The 17,720-nt window shown below is 45.7% G+C and overlaps 1 protein-coding gene across 1 annotated transcript in view; it reads left to right on the top strand.

Annotated features, from left to right (window-relative positions):
* The window catches only part of Prp6 (pre-mRNA processing factor 6), an 88,496-nt gene that overhangs the window by 14,568 nt on the left and 56,208 nt on the right, over nt 1–17,720 (top strand). Inside the window, exons 6-8 of the mRNA XM_084602878.1 lie at nt 7,715–7,809; nt 9,392–9,473; nt 14,083–14,214. Of these exons, the coding sequence (XP_084459004.1) occupies nt 7,715–7,809; nt 9,392–9,473; nt 14,083–14,214 (309 nt within the window). The remainder of the gene's footprint in view (nt 1–7,714; nt 7,810–9,391; nt 9,474–14,082; nt 14,215–17,720) is intronic.

Below are 17,720 nucleotides of genomic sequence, written 5' to 3'. Positions count from 1 at the left end.
GACGATGATGATGGTATGTACAAATGAAAGAAGATGATGATGGCATGTACAAATGAAAGAAGGTCCACAGAAGGCTCACACAATCTGCCCGGGGGGCCGGAAGCGGCCAGCCTGGCCGCTCCTAACTAACCGATGTACCGCGGCGCACAAACGGTTTCAAGCGAGAGATATGAACAATTTCAGTTCCACGGTGGCGTCGATCGGCTGGGGGATCAACAGGCGTGACTTTGTAGTTAACTGGAGAAGTTTGGCTGATGATCTTGTAGGGACCAAGGTAGCGGTGGTGGAATTTGTCACTAAGGCCAGGGGTGCGCAGTGGAGTATAAAGCAGTACTTCGTCACCGGGACGATAGGAGACCATGCGATGCGTAGAATCGTAGCGGCTCTTGCGGTCTTCTTGGCACGCTGCTGTGTTGAGGCGGGCAAGATGACGGAATCTGGCCACACGAGATAAGAACTGGGTAGGTACCGATGTGGAGTAGTCGGGCGTAGAGAAGAAGGAATCGTCGAGAATTGTAGTGGGAGGACGGCCATAAACGAGGAAAAATGGAGAATAACCGGTAGTACGTTGTACTGCTGTGTTATAGGCGAAAGTGACGAATGGTAGAATAGTGTCCCAATTTCGATGATCCGGTGCGATATACATGGAGATTATATCCGATAAGGTGCGGTAAAATCGCTCAGTCAGCCCGTTAGTCTGGGGATGGTAGCTCGAGGTTGTCTTATGAAGGGTGGATGACGCGTAAAGAACTTCGGCAATGACTGTCGATAAGAAGGCCGTCCCGCGGTCACTTAGGAGCACCCGAGGAGCGCCATGACGCAATACAATTGATTGCAAAAAGAAATTTGCTACTTCTTGAGCGGAACCGGTCGGTACAGGTGCTGTCTCAGCATAGCGTGTAAGGTGGTCGACAGCTGTTATAATCCAATGGTTACCCCTATCGGAGAGAGGTAGGGGACCATATAAATCGATGCCGACTACGTCGAATGGCGTGGCGGGACAGGGAACAGGTTGTAGAAGGCCAGCGGGTGAAGAAGTCGGCCGTTTGCGACGTTGGCATAGAGGGCAGGATGCGACGTATTTGGCAACGCTGGAAGATAGGCCAGGCCAAAAGAATCGTTTTTTCACGCGGTCGTAGGTTTTGTCAACACCAAGGTGACCTGCAGTAGCGTCATCGTGGAGAGCCGCCAGTATTCGTTGACGAAGCACACGCGGCACGACTGGTATCCAGCGAGTTCCATCAGGGCAATACACGAAGCGGAGTAGGCTGCCATCTTCGAGCTTGAAATTGCGAAGTTGTCGGCGAAGCCGAGCATTGGGTGGGTCCGAAGCGCCAATAAGGCGGTCGATGATGGGACGGCAGTAGGCATCGGCTAATTGCTGTGAGCGGAGAGTGTGTTTGTTCTCTGAGTCGTCAAATGAAACTGTTGTGATATACGTCGGGGAAAGAGATGGTCGGCTGTGGTCATAGGTGGAAATGCATTAGGAAGAAAAGCAGCAAGCCGATTCCGAAAGTGGACAGCGAGAAAGAGCGTCGGCGTCTTGGTGTTGGCGACCCGATTTATAAATGACGTCAAAATTGTATTCTTGCAGGCGTAGAATCCAACGGCCAAGTCGGCCTGTCAAATTTTTGAGCGAAGACAACCAGCAAAGAGCATGGTGATCGGTCACAACTGTGAAGTGCCGACCGTATAGATAAGGGCGAAACTTTTGGACAGCCCAGACGACGGCAAGGCACTCCTGTTCTGTAATAGTGTAGTTTTTCTCAGCTGGAGTCATAGTCCGACTGGCGAAGGCAATCACTTTCTCACGCGAAGTTGCATCGCGCTGCAGAAGTACAGCGCCAAGACCGATACCACTGGCATCAGTGTGCAGGATGGTTCGAGCGCTGTCACTGAAGTGGCCAAGAACAGGGTCTGATGTGAGGGCGTGCTTCAGGTTATTAAAAGCTGCTTCGCACTGTTCACTCCACACGAAAGGGCTGCGTGCTTTAAGTAGTTGATGAAGTGGAGCAGCAATACTTGCAATATGCTTTATAAAACGCCGGAAATAAGACGCCAGGCCGAGAAAACTGCGCAATTCTGTAGTCCGTTGTGGACGAGCAAATTTCAAGACCGCGATGATTTTTTCAGGGTCTGGACGAATGCCGTCATGGCTGACTAGATGTCCCAATATTTTAATTTCCTTCTGTGCAAAGTGGCACTTCTAGGTGTTGAGCTGAAGGCCCGCTGAAGCGAGACACGTTAGGACCTCATTCAGGCGCGTGAGATGGTCGTTAAAAGTTGACGAAAAGATGACAATGTCATCCAAGTAACATAAACAGGTTCTCCATTTTAGGCCACGAAGCACAGTATCGATCATCCTTTCAAATGTCGCTGGTGCGTTACAAAGTCCGAAAGGCATAACATTAAATTCGTAAAGGCCATCGGGAGTTGCGAAAGCGGTTTTTTCTTTATCGTCCTCGTGCATAGGTATTTGCCAATAACCTGAGCGGAGGTCCAAAGTCGAGAAATATTCGGCGCCTTGGAGAGAGTCAAGGGCGTCATCAATTCTTGGCATTGGGTATACATCTTTGCGGGTAATTTTGTTGAGTGCGCGGTAATCAACACAAAAGCGTACCGAGCCGTCCTTTTTTTTAACCAACACTACTGGGGAGGACCATGGACTTGTCAAGGGACGAATAATATTGCGATGGAGCATGTCATTTACATTTTCTTCAATTACCTTTCGTTCAGAGAGGGAAACCCGATAAGGCCGTCGGCGAACGATAGAGTTACCTTCAGTAATGATGCGATGGTGCGCAACACTAGTCCGTCCCAGTGGTGGGGAAGTGGCATCAAAAATGGCTTGGTGTTGTCGAAGCAATGTCAGCAGTTCTTGGCGTTGGTTCGGCGTGAGGTTAGGATTAATAGTCTTTGTGAGAACAGAAAGAGAGACGTCTGTCGAAACACGGTGCTGAGGCTGAGGGGCGGTGAGCACCATCAAGGACAAAGGTTGAACATCTACCTTGCAGGGGAGAGAAGTTCCTTTTCGGAGCACGAGGGATTCACGTGAAGTGTTAGTGGCCGCTACTGTCGCTGAGCCGTTGCAGAACCTCACAAGACTAGACGGGAAGGCGATACCGCGTTCAAGATGACGATAAGATGGTGCGATGAGTACGTCCCCGTCAGCGATGTGGTCAGAAACAACGGTAAGCAGTTTTTCACACTGAGGAGGCAGAACAGTATCAGCGGCGGCAACGAGGAAATGATGTCGTTCAGAAACTTCAGATGAAAAATCGCTGTCTGTCATATGGATAACACGGTCGCCACAAGAAATTAACGCCGAAGCGGTTGACAAAAAATCCCATCCAAAAATCATCAGATGCGCACATGGAGAGAGCACAGCAAACTGCACATGATGGCGGACGCCGTCAATAACAACTCGTACGGTGCACTTTGCTAAAGGGCGCAAAGGGACGTCATTGGCTCCACGGAGTTCAGGCCCATCATATGGTGTCGTAACTTTTCGCAAATGGTAGCACAAATCAGCGTGAATGACAGAAATTGCAGCCCCTGTATCAATCAATGCTTCGACCGGTAATCCTTCAGCGAAAACAGAAGTCACATTATACGGGCGATCTGGAGGACTTTTGGTAAGTTCGCAGACTGCAGTTTGACCTCCGGAAACTGCAACGCTTAGTTTTCCGGATGGCGGACAGGGAGAGTTGTTGCGGGTCGGAGAGGGGAAACTGAGCGGCGGTATGGGGATAGAGACCGACGTCGGGACGCATGGGTTCCACGAGGCTCAGACGAGGATTCTGGAGGTGGGGATGATCTTCGAGGTGGGCTGGAAATAGGAGGTCGTCGCTGATAATATGAGGGTACGTCACTTTCGAATGCGTCATAACCACGCCGCTCGTTCTGAATACGGCGACGGCAGAAGCGGGATATATGTCCTCGTATTCCACAGTAGTAGCACACTGGGCGAGAGGGGCGCCAGGGTGCGTAATAGGGTGGCGTAGGCTGAGCCGTCGTCACGGCGTTGATGTGGTTGTAGGGCGATGCCAGTTGGGGCGGCGGAACAAAAGGAGGGGGTGATGCTGCGACGTGCGCGTAAGTCGATGCTTGGCGGGGTGCAGGAGGGTCGGACGGCATAGGTCGCGTGATTGTTGCCAGCTCATCTTTAATGATGTTGCGTAGACCGGCGTCATTAGAAGGTACGGAAGAATGATCGCACCCGTGTCGACAGATAGGCTTGAGGGCTTGGAGCTCCTCCCGGATGATGGCTCGAATCAGTGCCCGTAGATCCAGGTCAGCATAGGTCGGGCCAGTAGCAATGCTGGGCTGCAATCGGGAGGACTGCAGCTGGTCGATGCGTTGGCAGGTCGCAATAATGGCGTCCACGGTAGAAGGATTCTGGGCAATCAGGGTATTATAAGCCACAGAATTAATTCCTTTTAAGATGTGGTGTACGCGTTCAGGTTCCGGCATGGTGGGACTAACACGCCGGCAGAGTGCAAGTATGGCCTCTATGTAAGACGCGTACGACTCATCGGGACCTTGGAGGCGAGAGGCGAGCTTATTCTTCGCGACCTCAGTGCGAACTGCTGGGTCGGCGAAATATTGGCGGAACTGCTGCTTGAATGTTGTCCAGTTAGTGGTGTGGGGTTCGCGGTTAATAAACCATGTTCTGGCGACCTCAATGAGGTAGAAAGAAACGTTTAGAAATTTTACAGCGTCGTCCCACCGGTTGTAGTTACTGCAGCGTTCATAGGTGTCCAGCCAGTCATCGACGTCTTCGTCGCGACGACCAGCGAACAGCGGCGGGTCGCGTTGTCGTGCGGGCATAGTCGGAGGGGGTGGTGCAGCCGAGGTAGAGGGTCCTGCCGATTCGTGGGTGCTCTCGGTAGACATAACGATGGTGGCAGGCGGTAAACAGCGACCGGAACGTAGCTCCAGCGAGAGGCAGGACACAAAACAGCAAGGGGATCAATTCTCACCTCCACCACTTGTGGAAGAAGGCTAGGTCAAGACGGCGAGGTCGTGGCGGCAAGGACAGCGAAGCCTTGTCCAGCGTTTTAATCCGGTCACCAACCCAGGCACGCGCCAGAGCCGGCGCCGCGGGACGATGATGATGGTATGTACAAATGAAAGAAGATGATGATGGCATGTACAAATGAAAGAAGGTCCACAGAAGGCTCACAATATCTATAAATAATGAGAACACAACATAGAACATTGCTTATAAGATTCTTCTCATGCGAGATGCAAAAGCTCCCCTCTGGTACATGTCTATAAACTCTGTGGAGCTTCATCTAAATTCTGACCTCTGTCATAACATCCTAATTTATATGCACGGTGCATCAAAAAGAACTACCAGTTTTGCATCCTTTCCTTCTGTACATCTTTCTTTTTGTAAAACAAGGCATCTTACCTTTCTTGAAATCCCTTATTGAGGATGTGGCCTTCATTTCTATTAATAATTAATTAATTAATTAATTTATTTATTTATTTATTCAGTATCCACAGTGCCCGTAGGCTTACAGTAAAGGCTACAAAAACAAGCAGCCCAAAGACACATGAGCTTCTGCTGTATGCTAAATGAAATGCAGTAGAACCCCACCATATAATAAAGTGAAACTAAAGTCCCAGTTCATCTTCCATCGACGACTGTGCATTTTTGCCCCTTTATGATAAAGACATTTTTGACAAAAATAGGTTGCAGTTAAGTACGTCTGGATATAGTGACGACTTCTCATAAAATGACATCGTCACACGTGCACTACTTAAAATCGTAAAGCAATTTTTGCTTTTTGAAAAAAAAAAACAAGAAAGGAACACCAAATTTTTTTAAGTAGCTTGACCACTGGGCTTAGCAGCACTCAGGAGAAGCCAACTTTGCATAGGCCTTAGAGCCATGCGGGAAAGCATGCAGTGCATAGAAAAAAAAAAAAAGTAGTGCTGTGTACAAATATGGAAAGAAGGCGGCATGAACTGTTCAGAGAGTAAGAGAAAGTTGAAGTGCAGCGAGAAATGGGGCAGGGAAGAAACTGCCAAGCATTCGCAGCACGAAGCAGCGGTGGGAAGTAGTGGAGGCACGGCATGTGCGGCTTTGCAGCTCTAGATCGCCGCATGCATTTCTCATCTATTGCCTCTTAAATCACAGAAACAGTGGAAGATGACATCATGTTCATGCAAGGCTTTGGTTTTCGCATGAAATCAAACTTGGTTTTATTCATAGACACATTGCCCTCATTCTTAAGAGGTACTTCCACAAGATGTAAACAAAAACATTATAACTGAAAAAAAAAAATTTCATGAAGACACGATAAGAGAGAAATGAAAGGTATTTTAGAGTGTTTTTTTTTTTTTATTAAGCAACAGGGCATATGTTCAGTAAGTTGGCATTTAATTACCAGACAGCATCTTCAGGACTATCTTGTCTCAACCACTGATATAGTAAAGACCCTGATACAGTAGAACCCCTCTATAGTGAAGTCACTGAGGCCAGCATAAATCTTTACTATATCAGGGTCATTACTATAACATTTGTTGGTGACGACACAGTCCGGAAGATGCTGTCTGGTAATTAAATGCTTACTTACTGAATGCGTTTTGTTTCTTAATGAAAAAAATGCGCACTCTAAAATACTTTCCATCTTTCTTTTGTCATTTCTCCGTGCCATTTTTTAAGTTATAAGATTTTTTGTTTACATATTGTGGAAATACTTCTTAAGCATGAGGGCAACGTTGCTACGAATACAACCGAGTTTGATATGAAGTGAAAACCAAAGCCTTGCATGGCCACTCTGTCATCGTCCACTTTTTCTCTTTTAAAAAGAAATAAATGAGAGATATGCACAGCAGTCAAGCACTGCTAAGCCGCACATGCCGTGCCTCCAGTTCCTGCTATCGCAGTCACGTTCTTCGTGTTGCACAGTGCACGAAATATTCGGCCGTTTCTTCCTTTCCCTATTTCTCGCAGTATTTTTACTGTCGTTTACTTTCTTAACGGACCGTGCCGCCTTCTTTCCGTGTTTGTAGACAGCCTTGCTTTTTTTTTCCTACCCGCTGCATGCTTTCTGTCATAGCTACAAGGCCTACGTAAAGTTGGCTTCTCCTGAGTGCTGCTGAGTTTGGTGATAAAGCCATTTAAAACAAAATGAGAAAACAAAATTGTCTTGCGATTTTAGGTAGCGCGTGTGTGGCGATGCTATTTCGCGGGAAGTTGTCGCTGCAGCCAGATGCACTTTACTATAACCGAAATTATCTTTACCGAAAATAGGACTGTGCAGCCTTTTATGGAAGATGAACTGGGACTTCAGTTTCACTTTACTATGTCCGTGTTTTTACATTATCTTAGTTCACTATAGTGGGGTTCTAATGTATAGTAAACATTTTTGCCGGTCCCGATGACTTTACTATAAAGGGGTTCTACTGTACACATTATATGTGCACAATGCTGCTTCGCTTATTTGCAGTTGTCCTCAAAGGGAGTACAGACCTGTGTAAAGTAAAGTCATGAAAGATGCTAGCGAGGAAGTGTATTTTATTGAACGAAAACAGTATATTGCCAAGTTTCCCGTTTAGGCTTTTACTTTAGTTTCCTCCTGTGAAATGTCTTGCTGTTTTACTGTGTCTACATTGTTGGTACACAATCAGCTGTTGGCTAATTCTGCACCAGCTGCTGAGTAGTGGTCTCCCCTTCATGCGTCACCCTGTTCCAATGCAGAGAGATCTGGAGCAGGTGACCATGGATGACTGGAAAAGCATCCCCGAGGTTGGCGATGCCCGTAACAAGAGGCAGCGAAATCCCCGCCCTGAAAAGTGCGTCTCTTTGACTTTTAAAAGACGAAGTGTTACATTGGAGGGGCGTGCGTTGACCTTGAGCAAGGGGTTTGTTATGTGAGAAAGTATAATTAGCTGGTGTGTGACGTAATTTTCACTCAGCAAGTTTGGCCGGTTGTTAATGTAAAGGCATTGTATGTCCCATTGGCACAGCAGATGGTGTCAGTGACATGAAAATCACCAACATGCCTTTGGCAGAGGACATGGCTGGGCCATAACATGACTCAGCACATCACAAAGTAGAGTTTGTAGAAACATTGAACCTCGTCATGACTCGCAGTAATTGCGTAATGCCTTATGATTCAGCACTTTACAAGGTAATGTAAAGCAATGTGTTGCTTTCGCATTCTCACACATAAGGAGCTGTATGTCTGCCAAATGTTTATTAGCATCCAGATTTATTTTTTTTTCGCACTAGAGCAGCTAGCATATAACAAAAGTTGCCTGCTTTTCATAATATTATTACGGACGACATCAAGGAAGAAGGAGCGGGCAGTGGCACGGACAGGAGCGCTCGCGCTAGGCCCGGCAACATTTCATTAATCATCGTCTCGCTGTCATCGACCATCTCTCTGTCCTCTGTTCTCCTGTTTTCATCGGCTTGCCGCATCGTAACATTTGGTTGGAGGTGCGGGGTACTTCATCGTTACCCCCTCATCCTCGTCCGGAGCTTCGGTGCCCTGCGACTTCTTGCGCCGTTGGCTGAAGGTCAGGAGGCATTGCATGGCTGTTCCCCAGCCTGCCGGACCCAGCTAGACCTTGCTGTTTCTCTGCCCCGTCCCCTCACCCCAACCACAAGACGCGACGAAGGAGAGACTGACCCGAGACACCACACATGACTACAAGACACGAGAAGAGACCCGAACGACCATATGTGACCTCACTGACCAGATGTGCCGACCAAAGACCCCACTACCCAAGACACCGCTACACTTCAAGACATCCTCCTATGCCATGCGATGCTTGCCTTGGCCTCCGCCTCCGCCATCGAGTCGTGGCAACGTGGGGCCCGAGAGTCTCCTGAGCCAAGGTTCATCGGGAATCATCGTGCCGGCAAGCCGTTCTATTCTTCCTCTTCTTCTTCAAGCATCCAGACATGCTGATAATCATGCCATGCAATTATCAACATCGTACACTTCCTCGTCCACGATCGGGACGATCGCTCGGTGGCCTCGGGTCATGTTATGGACGACATCAAGGAAGAAGAAGCGGGCAGTGGCGCGGACAGGAGCGCACGTGCTAGGCTCGGCAACATTTCAACGTCGTCTCACTGTCATCGACCATCTCTCTGTCCTCTGTTCTCCTGCTTTTGTTAGCTTGCCGCATCGTTAACAATGTGATTCACTTTATATTCAGTTATTGTTTACAGGAGTCTTTTCTGCACATTCTGCTCAATGTACTACTGTGCTTGCGAATACACTATGACTGTCTGCATTGGTATTATTGTGCCATGCGTTCCGAATGTAAATGCCTTTTGCTAAGTGATGAAAAGAGCCTGTAGCGGGCCACATGTAATAGAATAATAGTAAAGTATATACATGTGTTTTGCAATTTCCTTCAGGTTCACCCCTATGCCAGACTCCATTCTGTCCAAGGCAGGCATTGGTTCTGAGTCAGTGACGACTCTGGACCCACGACAGCAGGTAGGTGGCCCTCTCACGTTAGATTTTGATGTCTTGTATAATTTCTCGCTTTACTAGTCCTTCCTCATGGTCCTGCTTTCATATTTTTCATCAGCCTCCATCGGTTGTCTTCTTCTGCACCCTTTTTTGCATTGGAAGGAAACTGTATGGGTCATAATTTGATTCAGGTGACAGAGTGCCGTAGAAACCCACATATAATACGGTGTGTAATTTCGGGATAGCAAAAACGAAAAAAAAAAGTTTTCATTCGCGTGTAATGCGAGCGAGGGAAGATCAGCAAAAGTATTTACTTGCACTACATTTTGCGGTTGCCTCGCGAGGCTATTTTTTGCGTCCGACGCCATCCCGCACCAGGAGTCAATAGTGCCAAGAACCTCCATGTGGCGGTGCTGGTTCGCTGCCCTTTTCGCGCCAACATGCTTGATCGGAAAATTTCTTGTACTGTGTGGAGAAGAGCAGCTCACATATTCGCCTAGTGAATTGTAGAAGCCACATGGCCCTCTGCTGTAAAGCCAGCAGGCCACTTCCAGGTTGGACGCAGGACAGCATGTACGAGCTGCCGGTCATCACCACGATCACGCCTGTTCGCGGCTTGCACCGCGCATAAGTGTGCAGCATGTGCGTGAGTATGCTGTCAGGGGAGCCAGTGCTATGCAGGCGGAGAACCTGTTGCTGAACTCACATTCACTTTGTGCTCACAGCACTTCCAAAGAGCAGCTCTTAAGCAGTTCAGAGCTATCCCTCTCTTGAGGGTTTTTGAATGGGCCAAATTGTAGCTAAGAACTGGCCTTTTTGATCGAGGAAAGTATGTCCAACAGAGTGTACGGCAATTAAAGCTAATGCTGAGGTCATGGTAACGCAAGTAGCCCTCATTAGGAACCTCACGAGTAAAACTTAAACCCTTTTCATATTCTTGAAAAATGCTGAAAACACTGTGCACAATGGCGTCCCTTCCATCAGGCGTCACACTTTTAAATGCAACAAGATAATCATCAACATATCTGAAGATCTTGAGCGACGAAAGTCTTGTCAAGGTGCGAAGAAATTTTTTTTGTCAATACACGCTAAAAACAAGTAGCTTAAAACCTGTTCAACAGGTTTCCGAGTTCTTGATAAATAAAGGGTCATAAGATGATAAGAAAGGAACTCAGACTCGATTATCTCTGAAATGGAAACTGGATTGGACAATGCCTTCAGCGCCTTCTCAATTGATGTAGAAAACCTGTATTAATCAGTGCCTCTCGATGGCCTCTTTACAGCCATTCGTGAAAGCATAAATGATTTTAATGAATCTAACTTGCAGAATGCCATCAGGATAACCAGTGATCACTGCACTTCCCGGCTTGAATTTTATCTTCACTCAACAGTCATGGATTTTAGCCAAAGGTTTTATTTGCAAAAAGCAGGAATCTGCATTGGTTCGTCTATCGCCCCTATCTTGACTGACATCTTTTTACCCTTTATTGACAAGTGCATATGTGCGCAGCTAAATGGGACATCTGTTAAACAGGTTTTTGGTTTTACTGATGATTATTTTGTTGTGTTTTGACGAAGGAATTGCTGATGTTCTTAGCACTTTTAGAGGCAGTTCTCAAGGCCTTACCTTCACTTGGGAACTGCCTCAAGGGGGCAAAATCCAGTTTCTGGACGTCCAGTTTGACTCCTGTGGCAAGGATCACGTGTGCTGGATGTACAAACCCAAATCCAGAAAAAGCTTTATGTTGTTCAGCAGCGCCCATTCTAAACTGGTAAAATGAAGCATCGCCATGACCTGCCTATACACCGTTCTCTCAGAGTCCTGCAAACGCTGTGTGCAGGCTGCCTTTGACAACCAGCTTCAGAGACTGGACAGTGCTGGCAACCCGTGCCTCTCTATAACAGCAGTTCGCGAATTTTGCTGCAAAAGATCAAAATCACTTCCAGGGGTGAGCAGCCATGCAAGCTGAATAATAAGAGGCCAGTGGCGGTAATTCTGTACATGCACAAATTAGCGTGCAACGTCAAGAAGGCAGGCGGACGATATGGAGTGGTGAACGTGGTGTTTTCAGCGTCATGTAAGCTGGCAAACATTTGCTCCATGATGACCCCTCAAATGCGCTATCAAGCATGGGCTTCGGTATACCGAGTGCCAGTCTGATATCATCTATCTGATACCGCCTGCCGACATCGGTCAGACTGCCCTATGTTTCAATGAGAGAGCTAATTAGCACAAACGATCAATAAAAAACAATGAAAGGTGGAACCTCCCAGATCACTGCAGAGATTGCAAAGACTGCAAAGCCATGCTGGAAGAGGCATTGTTTATCGGCAAAGGCAGAGAGCGAGTGGAAACGGAAATAATTGAAGCATATCATATACAGAAAGCTGGGCACATGTGCATAAGCATGTCGTTGGTAAAAGCTTAGTGACCAGGAACTGGGTTTTTTATACGGTCACATTTAGATATATAGAGGGACATTTTACCGTTGTTTTATTTTTTACCACGCTCTTACTTTAATAATAATGTGCAGTTCCTGACAGTGAGCCTTTTTTTTTTTTTTGTCATGATTTGGTTTTTTGCACCTTGTTGTGGCTGCGATTTGCATTTGCTTTAAGACACCATGACTCTTGTTCTTTTTTTTTTGCAATATTCAGTTCTTATATATCTTTATGTGATGGGTTGTATATGATGTACATTGGCATATAAAAAGGTGGTGTCTTCTGAAATAAACTCAGTTGGTAGTAGGCACTCTTTCTATTCCACTTATTTTCCTGTGTTCATCTCCTTGTGCCGTTTCATTGGTTAGTAGTATGAACCAACTAGCCCTTCAGCAAGTACTTCTACAAGCCACCTTCATTTCTGCCCCTTCCCCAGTGCAAGTTTATCGTAGAATTTTGAAACCAGTAAATATGCATGAGTGGAGTCCTCTGTAGCTCTGCCTTGCTGGATTGCTTGAGGCACCTCCTTTAGGTTCTTACTGCATCAATTTTCTTTTTTTGTCTAAAAAACTACAGTGTGTTCCATTTATAAAGTAAATGCCTATATCAACTTTTATTTTGAGAAAAACTTGTGTCGATTTTGCAAAATATTGTCGGGCATCGTATGCACCATGCAGTTGGGGGTATTTTGGAGAAAATATAAAATTGATCATAAGCGGTTCTAACTGACTGAGAACTGTGTTATGGTTTACCAAACGCCAATTTCATGGAAAAAAAAATTTATTTTAGAGACCCAAACAGACCGGATCTTCCTGCAACGCTTTCTCAGTGCAAGGCGTTCACAATGTTTTTCTGCATCCTACTAACTAGAGAATGCCGTTTATTTCCTTGGCAGTGAGCCCACTGTATAGTATTCTCTAGTGCACTTTCACTCTGGCTACCACAGGATGTCGGAATGAGTGCAGAAGCGGGTCTGCCATACAATGTAATACCACTAATTTGATTAGAACAACTAACTAATAAGGAAGAGGAAGTAATTTGAACTTGCAAAAGTATGTGGAATCATTTGAGTGCGGTTAATTTACTTCCTGTTAATGTAATTATGAGACACCATGAAGTGAAAACTTGCTCCTGACTGCGTGGTGTATCATATCTGAGACGAGAGTAAATACCCTTATCACAGTGCAGTCTGAAGGATTATTGCACAGATGATGTTGTAACAAGACAAAATAAATCTCAATGATACCCTGACCATTTTTCGAATTGCTGCTTCTAGCTGGAATGAAGAAAAGATTCCCTCTACCTATAGAATTTCTGCAATAAATAAAAAAATGCTACCCCCTTGTACATTTGCAATTAAAATAACTAAGTAATTCATTCCAAAAATTGAGTTACTGTGCACATGGATTCCATACAATACGCACAATGGTAATAAATATGCAAAATATCTTTTGTTACTGTTTAGAACAATTTAGCACAAAGGAAATTTACTATGTGGTAATGTTCCTAACGTTGTCGATGTGCTTTCCCAACATTTTATAACCACATTCATAAATGTTAGTTTGGCTGTTTCACAATGTAGGACACTCTGGTAGTGGAGGAGTAGAAAATTTTTTAAACGAAACATTGTAATGGTAGTTAGTGTCTGTTTTGAAGCAAAATGTGCTCTCATTGCGACAACTGTATGTAGCTGTGAGGCAGTAATATGCAAGTTTAGCATTTTGCCTCGATTTCGCTCGTAGCCAGTGATGTCACTACTAGGGCAACATGCAGCACAGGGAATAAGCCAGCTTAATTATGAAATTTGTTGAAGGAAGCAAATTTCTTTGTCACATATCTTTTTAGTCCCGGTGCGCAATTTATGTAGTGTCATCAATTTCTGCAAACCCTAGTTTTGTTTCCGTTGGTGCGATTCCTAACTGCATGCGGGGTGCAACCAGCGCAGCTGTACAGGCATTGAAAAAAAAAAGCAGGCTGCTGTGCACCCATGAAACTTGCCACTACCAATGGGCGTGCAAAAGCATCCTTGGCCAATTTTGTTGCAAGACCCTTGTATTGGGACCATGCAACCATTTGATGCTGGTATGCCAGAGTCTTGCAGGTCCATGTAGTTTTCTTGCTTTCTGCTATGTTTTCAAGAAGTGATCTCTGAAGCAGAGTGTGACATGTTTTTGTTCCCACTGCCACCCAGCCATACGGGGGCGGACTGACGACACCATTCCCAGGCACAGCCACTCCCGGGTGGGCCACTCCATCAGCTGACCTTGATTTGCGCAAGATTGGACAGGCTCGGAACACCCTCATGGACATCAAGCTCAACCAGGTCACGATGCAGCTCTCTCTTTTTCAAGTCAGACACGGGCAAAAGCTTCCAGTGCTGAATGGAATCTAGATGGCTACCAGGAGCCAGTTGACAGTTGTAAACAGTGCAGGTCTATTCATGATTTTTCAGCATTTGTGTAGATAAAGCTGAGTGTCTGTATCCATTCATTCTTGAGACAGCGTACTGCTTGCTGCCGATGCAAGTCGTAGACTGTGGTCGTTCTAAGCTGAATCATGCCACAGCAGTACACATAGTCTGCTGTGCCACAGTGGTACTTGCACCAGTAAGAATCACGCACATTAAGAGGAGATCAGAGGCAAACTTTATTTTTTGACTTAGAGCGATGAAAATTAGTATGCTGACTTGAAATAGCATCAAACAGTTGGATATAAACAGCAGTATCTTAAGTAGTTCTTGTTTTATCATTGTTTATGTGTTGTTCACGCTCGTGGAAAGCCTAGCATGACTACAAAATGGTCAGTAGGTCTGTAAATAGTTTTAATATTTAATAAGAAGTGCGGTCTGAATCGAGATATTCTTAATTTCTTTTTGAATTTTTCTGCTGTGTTTTTTTAAAGGCTGCAGTAGGGACCTTCTCCTAATGTTTAGAATGTATCATGCCTTAATTACTCATTAATAAAAGAAGTGTGACCCTAGATCATAAATCTGAGACAGTTTTAATACACAGCATATGCCTGCAATCACAATAAAACAAACGGAGTTAAAATACATGCATCATTTGTGTTGCTGTACTTTCCATGAGCTAGGTGATATGCTCAAAGCAAACTTTTGAGAAAGCAAGCCTTAAAGTTAGAAACCAGCATACATTGTCTATGTACACATTACATTGTCTGTATTTGGAGCACTTTGGGTGAAATATTTCTGTGCAAGAGAGAATGAGTGTTGTAGATGCTTTTCTAAAAAGCTAAGTTTTCTAAAATTAACTTTTTTCTTTTTTTTTTTGCAATTTTCGCTATCCGATCCTCACTTCCCCTTTTAAGAGCTGTTTTGTTGTTGATGTGATCAGCTGTGTCTATGGCATAAAGAAGTGAAAGCGTAAACCCTCCTGTCAATGAGGAGCAGGGCAGTGATTGCGGATGCTTGCTGTTGTGCCGAGCAGGTGTTGCTGAGCTTACATTGGCATGTTTCAATAATTGCCTTGTGTGTATTCTGTTCAAAGCTGTCAAATGTACAGTAAAAGCTTGTTAATTTGAACTTCACGGGACTGGGAAAAAAGCTCGAATTATCCTGTTTTAATTATCGAATGGCCTCAAAAAAACTGACAAGAACCATTTGTACTACAGTAAATGTACTGTATTTAGTCGCGTAGCCAACTAGCTCGCATAATGAACCCACCCAGTCACATTTGTGCCTTTGAAATTGAAAAAAAAAAAAAAATTAAATAAAGGCGTCAGTCGTTAGCGCGTCCCTCCTTCCGTATTCACGCCGTCAGGGTCCGCAACACATTTCTTGGCAGTGCGCCAAGATGCTGTGCAGCGATAACCGCGTGTTTATCTTTTGACTTTAGCTCCAGCAAGGGGAGGGAGCCAACTTGGCAACGCTTGTCCGGCTGTGCAAGCCTCCCTTTCAGTAGGTCCGCTTTATCATGCTATGAGCGACTGGGGCAGGCGCCCTCTACTGCCACTCCAAAAAAGCCGGTGTCATGATCGCAGCTGACTCGCGTGCTTCTGTTGACGACTGATGGGTGGAAGGATGGATGGCTATCGCAAAAAAAAAAAAAAAAGAAAACCTAACCCATAGTGCCCGTCCAAGATCATAGCCTTTCATGGGCGTTGGCTGGGACCGCGCCGACAGTACTTATCTCTATTTCCAAATTAACAGGGTTGGAATTAACGAGTATTTAGTTGCGAGCTATGGAGGTTGCACAGGAGAGAGAGCAGGCAGCCGCCGCCGCGGCCATGCTGGCCATGCACTGATCTTGCCGCGGCTGCCGTCCCCTCCCTCCAACACCGCCGGCCGCCGCGCCGGTCATGGCGCCTTTAAGTTTTATCTGGTTCCATCTTCTGCCCCCATTTTGGACATGCTCAGCCTCTAAATATGCCTTCCAATTGCGGAGGTGTTTCATTACTTTCTTTTTTTTGCCGTGTGATGTGCGCCAAGCCTCCCAGAAGTGGCGGCACGTGGTTCGAATTATCCATAGCGGAAACAACTCGCGTTCGAATTAACGGGCTTTTTTATACACAGATCTCTATGGAGCTTGGCCGGACCAAGTAGTGTAGTTCGAATTATCAGAAAATTCGAATTATTGGGGTTCGAATTAACTAGCTTTCACTGTAGTAGAATGGGCTTACAGTCAGTGACCGATTTTTTGGACTCTGCAGGACTCGCGGGAAAGGGTTCGAATGGTTCGAATAATCGAACAATCCACATAATTGAACAAGCCGAAAAATTTATGAACTTGAAAAAAACAAATAACTTTTCTGTGAAAAATTAGCTTTACAAATCATGAGCTTCGCCGCTTCCCATGTTTCGTTTATGTCGATAATAAGGTGTTATAGCATAGCACCATCTGCTACTGCGATCCTCTTACGCACGTCACCATATGCGCACGGTTCGATTGGTGCCGACATGGCAGGCATGCGTGTCGCCAGGAACCCTGCAACTCGCTCAAGGCAGTCACTGCATGCGCAGTGGTGCCTTGACAAACAAAGTTGATCGGGCTAAACTATTACCACTGTAACCTTCCAACTAGAATATCTCAGCCAGTCATGCTTTTTTCATGACCATGCCACTTCATAACATACTGTAGCACAGCTGCAGGTCATGCTTGTGCCCCGAAAGAATGCACGCGCCATGCGAAGCAACAACATTGTTTCCATGGTTAACGATGGCAGCAAAGACTGCAAGAGTGAATTCACAGGAAAAAAAGCGAGCGGAACATGAATGATCCCCGCGGGCGGGCAGTGCTCACAGTCCATTTTCAGTCCAAATGCGCGCCTTTTTAGTATACTACGATGAAAGAGACGAGCATTTCCTTACTGCCACCACCTCAAATGGCAACAATGAACAGAGACAAGCTAGTCCGTCCAAATGACTGCTTCACCTAACTTTCATGGCCGTGCGAAACCGGTTGTTTTTAGAGAATAGTGCAGCACTTGCGTCTATGTCATGCTGAAAGCAATGAGCCTTCGGCCAAAAAATGATCTCCACAGTATTGCTGGTGGCAAACTTGGTCCGCAGAATCAAACACTTTTCGACACCATTGAGTCCGAACTATCGGTTGTAAAAATGCACACTTTCTATGGGTCTCGCGGCAGTTCGGGATTGAAGTTCGAAACATAGCGCAAGTCTGGATTATTGGAGTTCAAAAAATCGGTTGGCACTGTACATGGTTCCTGTGACAGCACTGTGTGCATTTGTGAAGCAGTAACCACTGGTGGAATTAACCATACTGGCTGTCTAGTTATTTACTCTTAACTGGACAGTAAAATAACAGCAACAAAAAAGCTTCCTTACCAAGTTTCCATGACATCAACTAGTTGAGT

Source organism: Amblyomma maculatum, chromosome 4, assembly GCF_055883805.1.
Source record: "Amblyomma maculatum isolate TAMU_Amacu chromosome 4, ASM5588380v1, whole genome shotgun sequence".
Taxonomy (NCBI): domain Eukaryota; kingdom Metazoa; phylum Arthropoda; class Arachnida; order Ixodida; family Ixodidae; genus Amblyomma; species Amblyomma maculatum.
Note: the sequence above shows the minus strand (reverse complement) of the source record. Positions and strands in the feature narration are given on the sequence as shown.